At 41.4% G+C, this 18,719-nt stretch overlaps 1 protein-coding gene across 3 annotated transcripts in view; it reads right to left on the bottom strand.

Annotated features, from left to right (window-relative positions):
• Positions 1-18,719, bottom strand: part of PDE1C (phosphodiesterase 1C) — a 289,616-nt gene that overhangs the window by 21,490 nt on the left and 249,407 nt on the right. The window contains exon 17 of one of the 3 annotated variants that reach the window (XM_036738404.1): positions 4,481-7,330. The exons of the other annotated variants lie outside the window; for them this stretch is intronic. Coding sequence (XP_036594299.1) covers positions 7,317-7,330 — 14 coding nt within the window. The 3' untranslated portion in view covers positions 4,481-7,316. Of the gene's footprint in view, positions 1-4,480; positions 7,331-18,719 lie in introns of those variants that run through there. 3 annotated transcript variants of the gene reach the window in all.

Genomic DNA, 18,719 nt, shown 5'->3' with positions numbered 1-18,719 from the left:
ACATTCCAGCAGGGATGAGCAAGCAGCATCTTTAAAGCCAAAACAAACATTAGGATGGACAAGAAAGCTGACTGACTAAAGGAAGGCCACGTAAGTATGGCTAGCCATCCCTGAGACTCACCCCACAAAAATCAGCTGACCTTCCTTGAGCACCTTAGCTTCCACAGCCTCTGGCTGGGCCTGTTTTCTACCTTATCCATCACCTGAGGGAGGGGCTGCAATTTCAGAGGAAAGGAGCAAAAGACCACAGTTTGTTTTGTTGACAAAGTGTTTGAATGGCTTCTATCAGGGGAAGGAGGAGAAAGAAGAGAAGGAAAAAGGAGAGGAGGGAAGGGACAATGATGGGGCAGGAGGAAGAGGAGGAGAAAAAGAAAGAGCCAGAAGAAGGAAGTGGAGGTGGAAGGAGGAGAAAGGGAAGAGGAAAAAAAAAGAAAAGGAAGAGGAGGAAGTAGAGAAAAGAGGAGAACAAGGAAGAAGAAAGAAGAAGGAAGGAAGGAGGAAGTGAGGGAGAAGAAGAAGACAAGAGGGAGAAAAAAGACAGGAAGGCAGAAAGAAAGCAGGGAAGCAGGAAAAGAGACAGTGGAAGAACTTGGCTGAGTAACTGTTCCCAAATCTGATAAAAAGCCTAAGCAGAGTTCTACAAATGAAAATAGCAAATATTTTTCAATTGCACAGCATATAAAATTGTATAAAAATATCATCAAAGCAAGAAGGGAAAAAATGCCAGCTTCTTTATTCCACTACAGGTGCTTGTCACTGAACAACACCTATGGCCACGCGTTTGCAACATACATATGTTTCAGCATTTCTATTGAGGCAGGGGTTTTATGACTGTGCGTGCGCGCGCGCGCGCGCGCGCACACACACACACACACACACACACACATATACCCTTCATTCACCCAGGTGAGGTATGGGGAACAATGCACTTTCCTATTCTAACATGAATAATAAGGGAAAGAAAATGTTATACAAGGGTGTGCTTTCTTCTAGGGAAATCTTTTAAAAAGCTAACAAGCAGTAACTGGGCTTTAAATGTCTTATTATTTTAAAATCAGTTCATAAAGACCATGGAGATGACGAACTATCTGCTAGGTCTGCCCTGACCTGGCTAAATCAGCACAACTGTAAGGAGACTAGACCCAGTAGAAGGTAAGCCCCTCGATGGCAGGGACTGCTTTGTGTTTGTCCTTGTATCCCCAGGCAAAGCAGGGGCACAGTAGACACACATTAAATGCCAGCTGAATTGAATGGCCATCTATCTACTGCTTCTGGCTTATCTCAAATTGCTTTTGACAAGGATAGGGTTTTGATCAAAGCCAAAAGAACACTGGATTTGGAATCAGAGAACCCGGATTCAAATCTTGTCTCTGGCCCTATCCTATCTCCTCTCTCTCTGGGCCTCAGTTTCCTCACTTATAAAATGAAAGCATTGGGCTAAGGTGTCTTCCAGCTCCAAAGCCATGATTCCATGATGAACTTCACATCGTCACATTCTGATAGATATTCTTGTTTGTTTTTATTTGGGAATGGGAGCCGGAATGATATCTTATCTGTCTCCATTCATTTATCCATCTTTGCCCATGTTTAAGAATGCAAATCACCACTTCATCAGTGGGAAGATGAGAGGATGTAGAGGACCCAAAGAAGACTCCTCCTCTCCCACCTTGTCCTATCCTACAGAAGAAAAAGTGCCAATTTGCCTTTGTCCAGAGGTAACGGGAGGATCATAACAATACCACTGACCACTTTATTACCCTTTTTCTTTGGAGAACCTCATTCATTTATTCAAAGAACTCAGTATCAATACAGCAGTCCTTCCTTTCTCCAAACAGACAAAGAACCCTTCCTCAGGTCCTTGGAAATTTATGAAAATGGCACTTGGGAGCCCAATTCTCATTCTGACTTACCTTTCTGGTTCCCATGTTCCTTTTTTGGTGGATTTGTGTATTGCAGAAAATGTCTTCCTTAACACAAGAATGTCAGCTAGGTTGTCGTAAAGGGTTACTGTTGATCATAGCACAATGGAAGCTAAAGACTAGCCTGGGTAGTAAGGAGCCTCTTAGTTCTCAGAGAAGCTTATCAGAAACATTGACATTGGTGATTACAATTTTTCATTAAGTACTGGTCTCTGGGTGATCTGATGGTCTTTAGGCATCAATTCAATTTAACAAACACTTATCAAGCCTCTACTGCTAGAAAACTGGAAAACAAAGACATGAAGCAGCCCTGCATGAAAGGAGTTTACCTTCCCTTGGCTGAAAATGGGTGTACCCAGAAATACAAAGTAATTCAGAGAGGGCATGCAAAGTCAAAGAAAAGGTGAAGAGAAAATTTTCACAAACTACTAAATAAAAGTGTGCAGGTGGATGCCTGATGTGAAATCAGACAGGAAAGTTAGGTTGGAGCCAGATTTTGAAGGACTTGAAATACCAAAGAATGGAGTTTTGTTTCATACTGGAGGTATTAGGTAGATAATGAGGCTTCTTGAGTAGAGCAGTGACCTGCATTTGTATTCTCATGCTTGGTTATACCAAGTGGATCGAATCTTTTAATAAATGAATGCACCGGGGTAGAGGATCTCAATTTAAAAGTATTAGCTCTGCCTTTTAGAAAGGTAGGCAAAGGCCTCCAGCAACTACAGAGGGTTGGACTTTCCTCTGCCTGTAATTACTTTATATATCTTCTGTATGAATTCTGCATGCTTATTAGTGCGCATGATGTGTACCTACAATAGAATGCAAGCTTCTTGAGGTCAAGAAGTGCTTTTAGGTTTGGCCTTTGATCCCCAGGACCTAGCAGAGTACTTGGCATGGTAGGCATACATTACATGTTTGTTAAATTGAATCAAATTGTGAATAAAATGCCACTCTCATGGATTTACAACCTCAACACCGCCTCTTTTGTATCCACAGGCATAACTCTATAGCTGCCCTACTAAAGTAGCTAATTTTTATGGCTCAAAAGTCTTTGAATAATTTAATGAGGAGCAGAACTTTTTTTAAAAAAGTTATTTTTATTACATAGAAAGAGAAATACTCCATAGAAGAGAGTGTACTAAAAGAACATCTACTTCCTCCCATAGTCTGAGACCAAGGTCAGTCTCCTGTCCTGCTCCCTCTTTCTTTCCTCATTTTATTAGCTACTGATCGTATTCATTTCACTTTATCTTCATACACTCATTAAAAAAGTGGTTTGGGAGAAAATATCAGAAAAAAACAAATGGACGGATTCACTGGATTTTTTTTCTTTGATATCTAACTCAATCCAACAAGCATGGAATAGGCACCTACTATGTGGTCAGCATTGGACTCGGGGATAAAGAGAACCAAATGAAACAGTCTCCACTGGAAAGGAGCTTAAAGAATATTGACATGATCTCATTTAGATGTAGCACATCTTTAGAAGGAACCTGTCTGGTCTTTCAGGTATTTTAAAAAATTAATTAAATGGAGAATGGCAAGAAATTCCATTTACATTTAAGGTTCTAAAGTTCCTTTTACTTGATGCCACAGACTGGTGGGTAGTTCTCAGAAATCAAGAGGACTAGAGTAAATAAAGAGCTGAATAGACATAGTAGGGGCTTCATCAGTGCTTGTTTAATTGAATTAAAGACTTTGCTAAGGCTACTACAGCTGATACAAAAGCAACCAGTACAGTTACAACATCAGTCAATCACAGGAGTGAACAAGGGGCAGATAGACCAAAGCTCAGCAGGTGAAGTTTTTATTCTACAACCAGTTGGTATGGGACTTTGGTGTTAGGGAGACCATAGTCTCTAGGTCACAATGGGCTACAAACTGGTGCCACACCTAAATTCAGATTCCCAAGCCATCCCATTCACTTCTAGCAGTGATAGCTGGCCATAATATCATAGGGCATGAAATCCATGCCCCACTGGTGGCTACGACTCCACACTCGTTGATTGAACCTCCTGGGATTTCAGGTTAAGTATAAGATGGTGGAGTGGAAAGTATGCTAGATTTGGATTCAAATGACCTGGGTCCAAAGGCTGGCTCTGCAGTTTACTTCCTAAATCACCTCACCTTTATGAGCCTCAACTTCCCCAAGTGTAAAATAGGTGGATCTCACTAGATGATCTCTAAGATCCTTTCTGACCTTAAAACTACAGTCCTCGAAGTAGTGTTAAATAAAATACAAGAGATTCAGTGAGTTTAAGTCTTCCTTCTAAGTTAACCCTAAGTCTAATCAATTCAATCTTTCTAAAATACTCTTTCAGTTCTGGTAACTCTGGACATCATATGAGGCAGCATGGCATAATGAATAAAGGGCTGATCTTGGCAAGAGGAAGACCCGGGTTCAAGACCTACCCCTGACACCCACTAGTTGTATGGCCCAGGGCAAATCCCATAAGCTCTCAATGCCTTTGGCGTCTCTTTAAGACTAGAAGATATTGCTGATTGGTATCAGTGGAGGGAGTTTCCACAATGGAAATTCTATATATTGAAGAAATCCCAGCTCAAGACCAAAAAAATTCTGTTTAATCGCAAAAGCAAGAGGCAACATGGAGTTGTAGAAAGAGGGTCCCATTTGGAGGTGGAAGCCCTAGGTTCAAATTCCATCTCTGTTACTTACTGTGTGACCTGAGGGAAGTCACCTTGTTTCCCTGGTCCTTGGTTTCCTGTTGTGTTAAATGAGGGGGTTAGCCAAAATTACCTCTGAGATCCCTTCCAGTTTTTAATTTATGACCCTATCATCTCTGAAAAACATACATCAGGCAATGAAGTAGGTTTCTAAAAAATCGATCTTTAGTAGAGTCTCACTAAAGTACATGTAAAAGGCATACACACAAAGGTCATATGAATTTTTTTGTGTGTTTTCTCACAATGTCCTTGGGAGATTCCAAGTGCAAACAGCAGGGATGGCTGGACACCCTTTCACATTCTTTTCCCCAATTGGAAACATTGCACGAGTAAAATAGCCAAAAGCATCAGCACCTTTATTACTCCTGGAGGGTGATTGATAATCTAGGAAGAAAATGGCTATATTTCCTACAGTTTTCTCCAATATTGTTTCACAAACAACATTTGCTTGCTTTTAAAAATAAGAGCCCAGGAGAGTTGATGCTGGCTGGTTTGTAAGGCTCTGTGTGCGAGGATGTGGAGAAGGAACAAGGCCGCCATTGCATTTCATGAGACCAAAAGTTGACACATACTAGGTTGGGCTCAGTCCTAGGAACTTAAAGAGACAGACAACTTCCAAAGATATACAATGACCATGGCCTCTACTAGGAACATATGGTCTGTCCTGAAAGCAGATAGAGCTACTAAACACAGAAATGGAGTGATCAAAATTAACTTAATTATGAATATAAATAGATAGAAAGCTCATAGAGGGCAGGAACTTGTTTCTTTTCATCTCTGCAGCCCCAGAATCTGTATATCCCAGGACCTGACATATAACAGGCTCTTACTAAGTGCTTGTTGAATTGAGTCAAATAACTAGGTAGTCAAATGGTGATCAGTATATGCCTGCTGTCTACACCAGAGAGGCTCACATTTTTCTACATGTGCACGGTTTGAATAGAGCAAATGGTCTTGTAGACCACTTCCTTGTGCTCTTCCCACTAAACAGAAAGTAAAAAAAGAATCTTGCATAACTCTCTTCAGAGGGAAGGTTTATTATTTTGATACCATATGGAAACAGCCATTTTGTTCTTTTAATTGTAAATTTTACTCTATCGTGGGAAGATTATCTGTAATCCCAATGATTTGGATTGTGGCCAAAGGCTATCATGAGCCCCTAAACTAGACTTTGAGATTCATATAAGGGAAATCTCAAAATCACAGCACCCAACTAGCCACTACTCTGTCATTCTGTTCTGCATACACACATGTTGTCTCCTTCATTAGAGTGTTATCTCCTTGAGGTTAGAAACTGCTTTGAATTTTTCTTTGTATATCTAGGGCTTAATAGAGTGACTGGCACATAGTGGGTACTTTTTTCCATTGATTGGGCATTCAGGCTCTACTGGAAAACAAGAGTGGATTGGTTCCCTCATCAATGGGACTATTCCCGTCTTTAATACAGACTGAAACTGACCCATGCCTGTGCAACACATCTGTATTCCCTATAAATTCAGCATGGGGACGTTGGGGGCACTCAAAGGGTTAGACGCCTTCTTTTCTTTCTTTCTCCTGACAGTGTGAGGAACCACTACAGCACATTCAATGGCTGCCCCTTGGTTGTTCCTCATTCTCTTCTAGAAGTCAGATTAAGTAATTTTCATTCCCTCTTCAGGTTTTGCCTGAACCTGTCTTTTTTATCAACTCTGTCAATAAGCTTCTATCTTGTCAAGAAAAAATAAATCCCATTGAGATGAAAATAACTAACTGGCATGATTCCCTGCCCCTCATCTCTTGGCATTTACCAGAGGAGACAAGGGGGTGAGCCATGGGTCACTCACAATGGAAACTCATAGACACAAAGCCCTAATGATGGAAGACCTCATAGAGGAAATGTTCAGGTCTCTGCTCATCACCCCCCAACTATAGGGATACTCCTCAGAGCATCCTCTCCTACAGTAGGGAGAGTAGGCACCTTCCTTTAGGTTTACTTTAATAAATGCACAAAGAAAAGTCAGATGAGGTTTGAATGAAATGTTCCTGTAGGATAAATATCCATTTACAAATCCATCATATCAGAGAACGTAGAGACGCCCACAGCTGCAGTTTAGCATGTCCTAAAGTGAGAATAGGACAGAGGATGAATATCTCCAGATCCAGCAAAAACCCAGACAGCGAGGAGATCAGAAGAAATGAGAAAAGCCTTTGAACTTCCATCAAAACCAAAATCTGTCTCCAACATCAGCAGCCAAAAAAAAGGAAAAAAAGCGGGAAAACCATATTTCCAAATGGGAACACTGGTGATGGCAGCAGTGGGGTAGGTTTCCAAGCCTTTCTCCCCAAGCCTCCTTTCTCCATCTCCATCCTGTCTGACAAGTGCCTTAGGAGCCAGGACGTTACCAGTGGGGCTGAGGCAGGCCTTTCATACAGTGATGTGTTTGTGCAAATCTCAAGTTGGTTTTTCAGTAGAAAACCCCCTCTGCCTAGAGCACAACTTCAAACCAAGCCCCAAAGAGTCGTCTCCTGTGCAGCAGCCCATGAGAGAAGGCGGAGGTGGGGGGACGTGGGAGAGGCAGCCAAGTTGGGGGTGGGGGTTATTTTTGGAAACTTGTAAGCCTCCCCCCAGAAACTGGTCTTTGCAGAAGAAGAGGGAGAAGGAGGAAGAAGCTCAGCTAAAATGATGAAAGAAATTTGCAGGTTCTTTGTGTTTGTGTGTGTGTGTGTGTACTGTTATTCTTCTGGATCTGAAAAAAAAGAAAAAGAAAAAGTGTCAATGCCACCTTCCCCCCACCCAGAAGCTGAGAGAGACAGAGACAAAGAGATAAAGAGACAGGGGAGGAGAAGGAAAGGGGAGAGTTGGAAGGGGAGAGAAAAAGAGAGAGAGAAAAAATCGGGAAGAAAAAAGGGAGTCATTTAATGTATTTAGCATAGCTGGAAAAAAAATCACCTTCTACTCATGCAAATTAATCAAATCACAATGAATAGGAAAATATCTTAAATAGTTTTATAATGGTGCAGAGGAAAGGGGACTGGCTGGATTTGGACTCTGAAGACCTGGGTTCAAATCTCACCTCTGCTATTTACTATACTTCTATGAACTCTGGAAAATCACTTCTTACTGAGACTCAGTTTCCATACTTGTGAAAATGAAGTTGAACTAGATATACCCTAAACTTCCTTCCAGAGAACGACTTTTAATCCCAAACATTGATCTGAAATCAGCCTTTCTAAATTGAAAGGACACAAGCACCTACTAGGTGCTAGGCACTGTGCAAAGAGCTTTACAAATATTATCTCATTCGATCCTCACAACGATCTCGGGAGGGAGGTGTTATCACTCCCATTTTACAGTTGAGGAAACTGAGAGAGACAGAGATTAAACATCTTGCCCAGGCTCAAACAATTAGTAAGTGTAAGAAGCTGGATTTGAACTCAGGTCTTCCTGCCTCCAAGTCTGGTGCTCTAGCCACTGCATCACCTAGCTGGCTATTGGCCCAGGGCCATAAAGCTCTTTGTTTGAGCCTAGCCCTCTACTTAGGACTGTGAACATGTGGAAGCACAATGACCAATTTTTCATTTAATGGCTCATGATGAATTGGACCTTTGCTTTTAACAATGTAGGGAATTGCCAGGATGTAGATTGGTAATTCGACCAATCACTGGGCAGCTGGCTGGTAGAGGATGGAGGAGAGGGAAGATGCTGCCTTTTCTCTCCCTCTCTGTTACTCCAGTGCCTTTCTTTGTTCTCTTGAGGAAGCTAGGTGCTGTAGTGGATTGACTGCCAAACTTGGGATCAGAAAGATCTGAGTTCAAATCCTACCTTAGATACTTATGAGCTATGAGATCCTGGGCAAGTCACCTTACTACTAATAATAGCACCTATCTCATAGGGCTGTCTTGAGGACTAAATATATGCAAATATGAGGATAATATATGCAAAATACTTTGCAAACTTTAAAGCACTATATGAATGTTAGCTATTATTGTTGTCCATCAATTAGTGTTTATTAAGTGCCTCTAATTGGGGATGTGAATGCAAAGACTGTTGACATCTCTACTTTGTAACACTCTAGCTCATCTCAAACTTGGGGTATGAGAGTTTCCTGGTGTACTTATATGATTTGCTCATGGTCATATGGTTAGTAAGTCAGCAGCAAGACTTGAACCCAGGGCTTCAGAATTCCAAGGCTTATCCTCTAGCCACTAAATAAATTTCCCTTTGGATATAAGCTCCTCAAGGTCAAGCGTTGCCTGTTTCATTTTATCTCGTATCCTCAGCACCTGGTTTTGTGCCTTGAGTGAATATTTGTTGGATTGGCTTACACTAGATTGTATGAAGTAGCCACTTGGTGAATTGGGTCGAATTCAAACCTCCTCGAAGTGGGTCAGCAGTTAAGTCAGAAGTAGAATTCATCTGTCCCAGGAGCAGATGCTCCTCTCAGACAATTTTATACATGGGACTGGGGCCATTAGTGCTAAGGCTACAGTGCTGTCCTCTAGCATGTGGCCACTGTCAAACGACCTAGATTGGAACAATTAGAATACTTTATGCCAATGAACCTCATCTCCTCAAGATGTTGTCAACAACTCCCATAAGAAAGTCTTCTATTTGGGGTGCAGTGTATATAACTGAGGAACTACCTTCCTAGGAAACCAACTGTAGCCTCCAGTCCCAAGTACTTCAAGAGATAAGGGCCAGAAGGAAACAGAGCTTATAGGCAGAGAAATCTTTTGGCTCCAACTTCCCTTCCCTGAGAAGCTGAAGTCAGGTGACATCTAGGATACTTATTAGGTGTGGGGCCCTGGGCAAGGCTCAGTTCTAGCCTCAGTTTCCATCAAACAGGGACAGTAAAACCTGTAGAATACACTTCAAATGTAACCACAAGGATCAAATGAGTTAGAGTAAATGTATTACAATCTTCCCACCAAACCCTAAGGACCACTGGGGATTTCCACCTGGCAGGCCAGTAAGTGGGCAACAAGCATTTATTAAATGCTTATTGTATTCCAGGCACTACGTGGATGGGAGGGGGCCAGGGAGATGAAAGTATCTGTATAGGGGCTTTGTGTTGAAGTCCACAAAGTCAGAAGCACAGCTGGATTTTCAAAATAGACTCTGCAACTGAACTCTCCCCTAATTAGGATTAAAGATTTAGCTCTGAAAGAGACTTTAGAGACCATCAAGTTTAACTCTTTCATTTTACAGATGAGAAAACTGAGGCTAAGAGGTCAACTAATTTTAATAGAGTCATATAACTAGTGTCTGAGTCAGGATTTGAACTCAGGTCTTCCTGACTCTAAGTTTGGCAGTTTATCCCATTATGCTATCTACCTGTCCCAAGAGAATAAGAAAATACATTAGGGGTGGTTAAAATAGAGAAAGAGCCCCATCTTTCCTGTCTCCTCCTTTGCCTCTCTTTGGTTTCCCCCTCAGTAACCATGTGCAGGATGGGATTTTGGGATTATTGAGGGAGATAGTGTATGGGGCTATTATCCTGGACCAGAAAGGGCATGAATTCTGATAGCCCAGATCAGGCCTTGTGGCTGGGCTGAAAGTGTCTTTGAATAAGATGGAGAATTGGGATGGCAGCTCCAGAAAGCTGGTCTCTGAGCTAGCTTTACCATTCAATAGAATGAATGCTCTTTGAGGGCTTCTGGTGAGGAAAGCACATGGAGAACTTCATGAAAGGTGAGTTATTCTTACCACGTTTGTTAAGTTTGTCCACAACATGGCCACCATTTATCTGCTACCTGAAAACATTTGTTACTGGGTTTGCCCTTCCAAGACAATTGATTTTTAAAGTGTTTAGTATTTACTGAGCACCAATTCTTCAGAACTTCTAGCATGGTGCAGTAGAAAGCATTTAAGATTTGGAGTCAGAGACCCCAAGATCAAATCCTGACTCCAACATTTACTTGTGTCATTTTGGGCTTCTCTGGGCCTCCGTTTTCTGATAAGTAAAGGGGTCAGACTAGATGACCCCTCTAAGGCCTCTTCCAAGTCCAATGATAAGGGCCAAGGTATTTGAGACAAAGTATGATGCTTGGAGTCTCCATGGATCTGAGCGACTTCCATGCACTGCTCGACTAAGACACTTCAATCATTGATCATCACAATCCTCTCTTTTGGCTATGTTGTGGGATCACCTTACTAGTGAGATCTCTCTACTTACTGATTACTGACAGTGTTGACCCTTCCACTCCCAAGAGAAAACAAAAATTAAATCATCTGTGAATGAGAGGGCCAATTTTAGCACCATGTTTTCCTTCATTGCTTCTTTATCTTGTTGATCTCTGGAAACATTGGAAATAAGCCAAGAGAAGAAGGGAGACAACACCTTTCCTCTCTGTCTTATTCATCTTCTTTCCATTATTCCTTCTCTTTTTTTCTTCCTCCTCTCTTGGACTTCCAACTTGAACCTCTGCACACATATGTTGGTACTTCTAATCTTTATTCTTAGTACAGTTGTGTCCCTTCTTTGTTATAATTAAAACATTATGGTATAGCTAATAATTATCTGTGACAGTGCTATGGATAGTGAAGAATTGGTATAAAGATATCAATTTCCCACCAAACCTTTGACCAGGGTTTTTGTGATGTGTTAATGAGAGATCCCTTTTGTTTTTCATCCTGTCCACTGTTGAGGGAGGAGGGGAGAGGAAACTAAGCAATGGAATGAGGCAATGTACAGTAGCAGAAAGAAGGAGAATCATGAGGCCTGGAAAATCAACCTGTTCACTCATAGTTGACTGCAAAGTAGGTTTATTTCCAATCAGCCTTCCCCAAGGGAGTGGAAATCATCTGACTTCCATAATCATCTGAATAAGCTTCATAACCTCTGCCAGGAATTTGGATGGCTAGGTGAGTGGGCCAAACATTTATTTTAGCAGTGGAGAAAATGGATCATGGTCCTCTGATGTTCCAAAGGAGGCAAAGTCTTAGGAAATCAGAGACTAAAATCTTGGCATCCAACTCCCCACCTATTGCTCTGTCTCTTAAGCCCCCCCCCTTCCATAGTCTCCAACTGGGCATCCAGGTGAAATTGATCAATAGAATTTAGACTGCAGATGCAACAGTTCCTCCATTATTCTGCTTTTCTGTTATTTCCATTGAGTTGGGAAAGGCAGCAAAGCATTCAGAGAGGAAGAGCAAAGCTAAGAAACAAAAACAACAGAGAACGCATATCCAGGGGGTTGCACTATTCCTTCTGAGGTGTCCGCTAAAGCAGTGTGAAGACCAGTCTCAGCCTTCTGTGTCTGAAGAAGCATTTGAGTGAAATGAAGGTGGTTATTTGGAGACAAGGCAGCCTTTCATGGGAGAATGCCGAAGACAAATACAGAGGAACGATGGTGGGTGTGGCACTTTAAGCAGCCTGCCTGGCATTCAGAGAGCTAGAAAAGAAACTGTGTTAATGAGCTGGGCGTTCCCAGACACTGGCTTTGGCACATTCTTCTTGTAAAGGCATACCTTGCCCATTCACATGGCATTTCCTTTTACAAAGTGAGCTCAACTCAAGATTGCAGAATGGGACAGAGTGCAATTAAACTAAAGGAAAAAAAGAGAAATATCTTCTTCATGATCCCAAAGAGTCCTGGAAGCCCTGACAGGAACATTCACTTAAAAACGTTGCATTTTCCCCAGCAGTTGGAAATTCTCAATCCTGGCTATCTACTTGTGACCGCTGAGAAGTATCGCTGCTCGTTAAGAGTGTAAAGAGATCTCCAGAAGATTGAATGGAGCAATGGAAGTTGATATTCCCCATAATTATTTTGGGAAAAAGTTACTTTTGGAAGATTTATCGTATCATTAAAAAGAGTTAAGAAGCTACCTTAATGAGACGATCCTACGACATACTTAATGGGCAGAGAACTAGACAACTTCTAGTTGGTTTGTACATGGCATGAAGTCAGATTTGGAGCTGGAAAGGGCCTTAGACATAGCCTAATCTGACTCCTTTATTTTACTGATGCTCAGAATGCCTGGGCAATTTGACCCAAATTGCATGACCAGTAACGACCAAGCTGGTCCTCTGACTCCAAATGTAGAGTTATTTTGATGACTCCAAGCTGGCTCTTTAGCAACGGCTAGTAATACCTAGCCTTGTAAGGTCTGCTGAGCACTTAAAAGATTATTATTTCGATTGGCATTCACAAGAATGCTAATAGGTACTTGGTGTTATTACTTAGTAGTTTTCTTTCCTATATTATTCAATGTATGTCATTTTACATGATCATTTACAAAACATCAAGGGGCTCGAAGCTCTAAAGTTAGAAAGGACCTTAGAGGTCACATAGTCCAAGCCTCTCAGTCTACAGATGGGGAAACTGAGACCCAAGGAGGTAAATCCAAGGTTTCATGGGTCTTGCCCGTGTTCATTATAGCTTATCAATGTTCTCCCTAAAACACTGTGATTTCCCTCCTAATGACATGGTCTAATGACTGAGTGATGAGTTGGACTGAGTTCCAAGACCTGAGTGTGAATCTCAGCACTGCCACTTAATAGCTGTGTGGCCTTTGATGAGTCATTTAATCCATAGAGACTTCAGTTTCCTCATCTATGAAATAATCTGTGAACAGTTACATAGCCCTTTACATTCTGCAAAGTGCTTTACACACATTATCTCATTTGATTCTCACAATAACCTTGTGAAATAAATGTGCTTATCTCCATTTTACATATGAGGAAACTTAGGCTGTGGAGGCTTAAGTGACTTACCCAGGGTCACACAATTAATAAGTATCTATGGCAGGATTTGATCTCAGGTCTTCCTAACTCCAAGCCCAGCACTCTCTCCACCGCACCAAGTAGACGCAGTTAAGTCAATTATTTATGTGGCCTAGATGAGTTCCAAGGTCTAGTCTAGCTCCAAATCTATTTTCTGATCCCATGAATACCATGGAGCTGTCCAAATGGACCTAACCTCAACATTGGGCAGTTCTGGTTCACCTTGGCTCTTCAAGGTGAGCATTGTGACAGCCAGGGCTGGCTCTTCCCACCTCTCTGGTACTCCAGGGAGGACCTAGATCTCATTGGACAGAACAAGTCTTTCTGGTCTGTTAGTCAGAGAGAGAAAGGTATGGCCAACAAATCCTGAAAAGTCATTAGAGAAAAACTCACAATTTTGTAGAGCCCTTTAAAGCAGAACTATTGGACTCAAGCCAGAGTTGACGCGTGGGTCAAACTCCATGGATAGGGCAACATAGTTTGGGGCACCAGAAAAGAAATAGCACCGAAGTATTTTATTCTAAATTCTAAGAACCAAAGATAGTTTTAGAAGTCATTCATTCATTGATTCATTCAAGAAGTTTTTTACAAAATACTGACTATGTGCCATGCACTGAGCTAGGTACTGGGGATGCAAAACCAGAAATGAAACAATCCTTGCCTTCAAAAAGCTTCCATTCCATTTACATGTACATGTAAATAGAAAACATATACCAGATGAAATCAAAGTAATTTTGGAGGAAGAACAAGGGAAGGCCTTATGTGGCTGCTTTTATTTGAGATGACCTGCAAAGGACGCTGGGGATTCCAAGGGGAAGCGATGAGGAGACAGCGCATTCCAGGCATGCCTGTGGATAGGCATGAGATGGGCAGTGAACTGCTGGGTACAGGGAGCAGTAAGATGGTTATTCTGGCAGGATGAGAGAGCATCTGAAGTGAACTAGCATGTAAAAGGCCTGGAAAGGCAAGATCCAACAAGTCATAAAGGCCATTAAATTCCAAAGAGACAGCTTTATCTTTGATCACAGAGGCAAGAAGGGACCCAAGGGAGCTTTCTCAGGACAGCAGTGACATGTTCAAACCTGTGCTTCGAGAATTAAAATTTAGCACCTGTGTGGAGAATTATTAAAGAAGAGAGAAATTCGATCCAGGGACATGAATTAGGAAAAGAGTTGTTGTGAAAGATCATGGTAGAGGGTAAGGCTGTTGACGAGGAGACAGGTGCTGAGTTCTAGTCCAGGAGTATGACAATAATAGGCTTATGACAAGACTTTTATTCTCTCAAAATGGACAACTGTGGAGTTCCTGCCCCCATCTGTAATGTTTCTTTAAACTAGGGTCATCCCCATATTTGGAAACAAATGCTTTATAGCTCTGGGTCCATAATGTTTGTGAGAATGGACATGTCCATGTGTCATGGAGGAATTTGTATAAATCAACTGGATCACAAAAGGTTCTAAGAAGCACTGGGCTACTGGATAGCATGGAAAAGAAGACTATAGTATTATCAAAGGCAGACAGTAATGAAGGTAGTAAGCCAAGTGTACTCCACACACATTCTCTACACGATTCTTTCTTCTACAGCTAAGGAAAATGGGACCCATGAAGATGCCAAGTCCTCCTAACTTAGATGACACACCTGTAAAACAGCTGAACATGCAGATAAATGCAGGCTAGAATTCCTATACTTCCATAGTTTCCTGTCCTACTACCCCATGGTCTTCTCTACGTGATCCTACAGCACAGGTCTGTTTATGTCACTCCTCCCCTCAAGAAGCTTCAATGGATCACTATTGCCTCCAGGATAAAGCCTAAATTCCTCAGTCTGGCACTAATGTCCTACCTCCCTTTGTGGATTTTTCATGTTATATGCCTAGTTTTCATAAAACAGTGATATGATCATGACACCCTCCTACTCCTCATTAAAGTTCAGCGGTTCCTCCAATAAAAATGCCATTGTTTGGTATGTACAACTCTTCACAAGCTGGCTCCTTCCTACATTGCCAGTCTTTTCAGACTTAGTCCCTCCCCCCACCTTCTATGAGCCAGTCACAGCGGCCTTCTTGCAACTCCTTGAAAACAACACTCCATCTCCCACCTCCATACCTTTGCACCATCTTTCCCCTTCCTGGAATGTTCTGTACCCTCACATCTATCTCTTGATTTTCTTGGCCTCCTTTAAGACTTGGCTCCAATCCCATTCTCTGCAGAAGGCTATTTCTGGTCCTGCCTTCCCCTCTGAGATTACCTCCCATCTACTCAGTTTAGATCTTGCATTTACCTGGTAATTTACATATTGTCTCTCCTATTAGACTATGAGCTCCTTGAGACAGGAAATAATTACTTTCTTTGCATCCCCAAGCACTGAGCCTGGTGCCTGGAAATTAGTAAGTGCTTAATTCATGTTTGTGGATGGATTTGGCTCTTCTCTCCAAATGAGTGCCCTGGCTGTTACAGGAACTTGAAATTCTATCTCCTGCCTCCATGGCTTTGGGTAGTTAGTCCCTCAGGCCTAGAATGCACCTGTTCCTCACCATGCCTCTTAGAATCCTCATTTACGTTCAAGATTAGTTTGCTCCAGATTTTACTGCTTTATGTTTTCTCAAATTACACGCTATGTACAGGTTTTTCTAATTTTCATCTTAATACCCTCAGCACTTAGGACAATGTTTGGTACATAGTAGGCACTTAACAAATGCTGAAGCAACAAACTCAGATTCATCACCAAGGTCGTCATGATTCTAACTCAATGAGTTCCATGATCCACAGACAAGACTATCAATAATAGTGAAATTTCCCTCATATCTCCTCTATCAAGAAGTTCAAAAGAAAACTGGGCATCTGTTGAGTATTTCTGTTATTATAAAAATGTGATATAAGTCAAAATGGGTTGAGAAGGATGGTGGTGGGAGGGAATCTAGAAAGATCCTTCAAATGACAGGATGCCTATGAAACCACTTAAAAATACGATTATTCCAATTTCAAGGTCCTATGCATGCATGAAGTGACAGGAGCCCGTACTGATCTCAAAACTTGGATGGCAAAATCATTGGCACCTGTCAGGCACAAAATATTATTTTTTTGGAGTTGGTGAAATCACAATTCTGCAAACTTAGGTATTCATGCAAAATATCGAAATCTATTCATTCATTCACTTATTGAGCAATTTTAAGAGGCTACTGTGCACCAAGCATTGCAGCTATAAAGACAAAAATGTAACAATCCCTGCCCTAAAGGAGCCATTTTTTTTCTTGTAATATCTCATATCTGTCTCAGTTCTGGCTCTACCATGAAATCATGCTATGTGGCTTTATCATTTTCTGCAGGGCCATGCACATTTATGATATTATACAACTCCTCTCTTGATTTAACCCCACTAGCTCCACCACAGAGTGAGGCAAGACATTTACCTGCATTAAAATGATGCCCAGGTGCCAATGGTTTAGCCAATTCCAATGGTTTGGATATCTTTCAGTTAGATTGATGAGACAACCCCCCAGACTTATGTATCTGATGAACTCATTCACATTTACTCTTTCCTGAGTCAATATTAGAAACTAGGAAATCAGTGAAATAAAGCACTGGTTAAGCACCTACTATGTGTCAGGTACCATGCCAGGATCATGGAGAAGTCTAACAACTCCTTGCTCCTATCCCAATCACTATCATTTGTCTACTTCATAATAGTCAGGTGAGAGAAAAAAGAGAATTTCCTAGTTCCTAAGGAGACACAATGAGGCTTATAGCAAGGTTCTGGCCCCGGCTTCCTCAGAAAGGGGATGAGTAGATAGGTGAACTAAGCTAGTGTAGATAACCCTTCCCTCAATAGCGGGCTTTTTCAGGAAAAACTAACTGAAAACTGGTTCCAGTTCCCCACTCTTCTTGCCATTGTGGCCAGAGTTCAGAAAGGGATCATTAAGTAGTAGGAATAAATTACTTGCTTATTCAAGAACTGAGCTCTCATGTTTAGTCTGGGCCTTTGTAAGCAAATTGTAACAAATGAAAAAAAATGAATGATTTCATTTAGCATATGTGGACAGTCAGTGGACCAATCCAGGTGCCCAAAATGTAAAGTTTTAGGGTTTGAAGGAGGTCGAGGGAAATTGTCTCTAAGTCACTGATAGAATTTTCTAAATTGATTTCACTGGCATAAAAATAGTTTTGTTGATTTATCTCATTCCTTGGTGAATTTTGGAGAGACTTCCAACTAGGGATAGTTAAGGTAGGGGCTAGGATCACTATAGGTTATGATAGAGCCAGCATTAAACATCAAACCTTGTACAAAGATCACATCTAACCAAGTCCGTAGGAGGCTCCACAGTTCAGCCACTTTGAGCTGACACTCAGATGTCATAAACAAGGAGCAATATCATACAGGTAATTGGAACAATCTCCCACAATTTAGGAGGAAACTGAGGCTGAGAACAAAAATCTTCGACCTGGGGGTGGAAAGACTGCTGGCTTTGGAGCCAGGTGGGCTGTGGTTGAATCACGGTTCTCCTTTTTACTTGCTGTGTGATGTTGGGAAAAGCACTTAAGCTCTCTGGGCTTCATTTTCTTCCTCTGTAAATGAGAGGGTTGGAATAAATGACTTCTAAGGCCCCTTCCAGCTCTGCTTCTGTGATCCTATGTTAGGAAGCATAAGGAGTCTATATTTGGAAAACTTCACTCCCACCACCACCACTCAAGCTAAATGGCAGATACCAGTGAGACAGGCCCCCAAAGAGAACAAGATAGAGAGAAGGGGACATTTCAAAGTGACTTCACAGCAGATTTAGCATTAGGGGTTAGGTTTGGGGCTGGGAAGGGCCTTAGAAGTCTAACAAACTTACTAATTTTACAAATAAGAAAACTGAGGCCTGAGGAGGTTATGGCCAGTCTTGGAATTCAGTGTTTGGAATAACAGGTTGCCTTTTTAAAAGTGGAAAACCTGGCATGTCCTTGACACTCATGAAAAATTGTCCATACACACTGCAATTCCATAGCACTCAGTGAGTACAGACAGAGATGTTGTAGTAATAGGATCTCTCTCTGTAGCTTGGAGATGTTTCCCAGTGACCTCTCTTCACATTTTTGAGAGTTTTGTTATTAATGTTTCTTATTTGTTACAAATTGTGTCTTCTTCTTTCTCTCCATGTGCTGGTCCTCCTCTCTAACTCTCTTCCAGGGATTCTACAGTAAGAGTATGGAGGATAGTTGGAGTGGAACTGTCCAAGGTAGTTAGAATATTGGCAAATAGAGTTGTGGGTTTTTTTCTGTTTCCATGTATTTTATTTTTAATTTACTGAATTTCCATAACATAGTACAATAAAAAAGATAATTGCACATGAAACTGCAAATCTACTGTGTACAACTTGCTATTCCTTTCAAATATACAAGGAAATTATCATGTAAATATTTTTCCTTT

Source organism: Trichosurus vulpecula, chromosome 9 (assembly GCF_011100635.1).
Source record: "Trichosurus vulpecula isolate mTriVul1 chromosome 9, mTriVul1.pri, whole genome shotgun sequence".
NCBI lineage: Eukaryota > Metazoa > Chordata > Mammalia > Diprotodontia > Phalangeridae > Trichosurus > Trichosurus vulpecula.
This window is presented reverse-complemented; position numbering and strand designations above follow the sequence as displayed.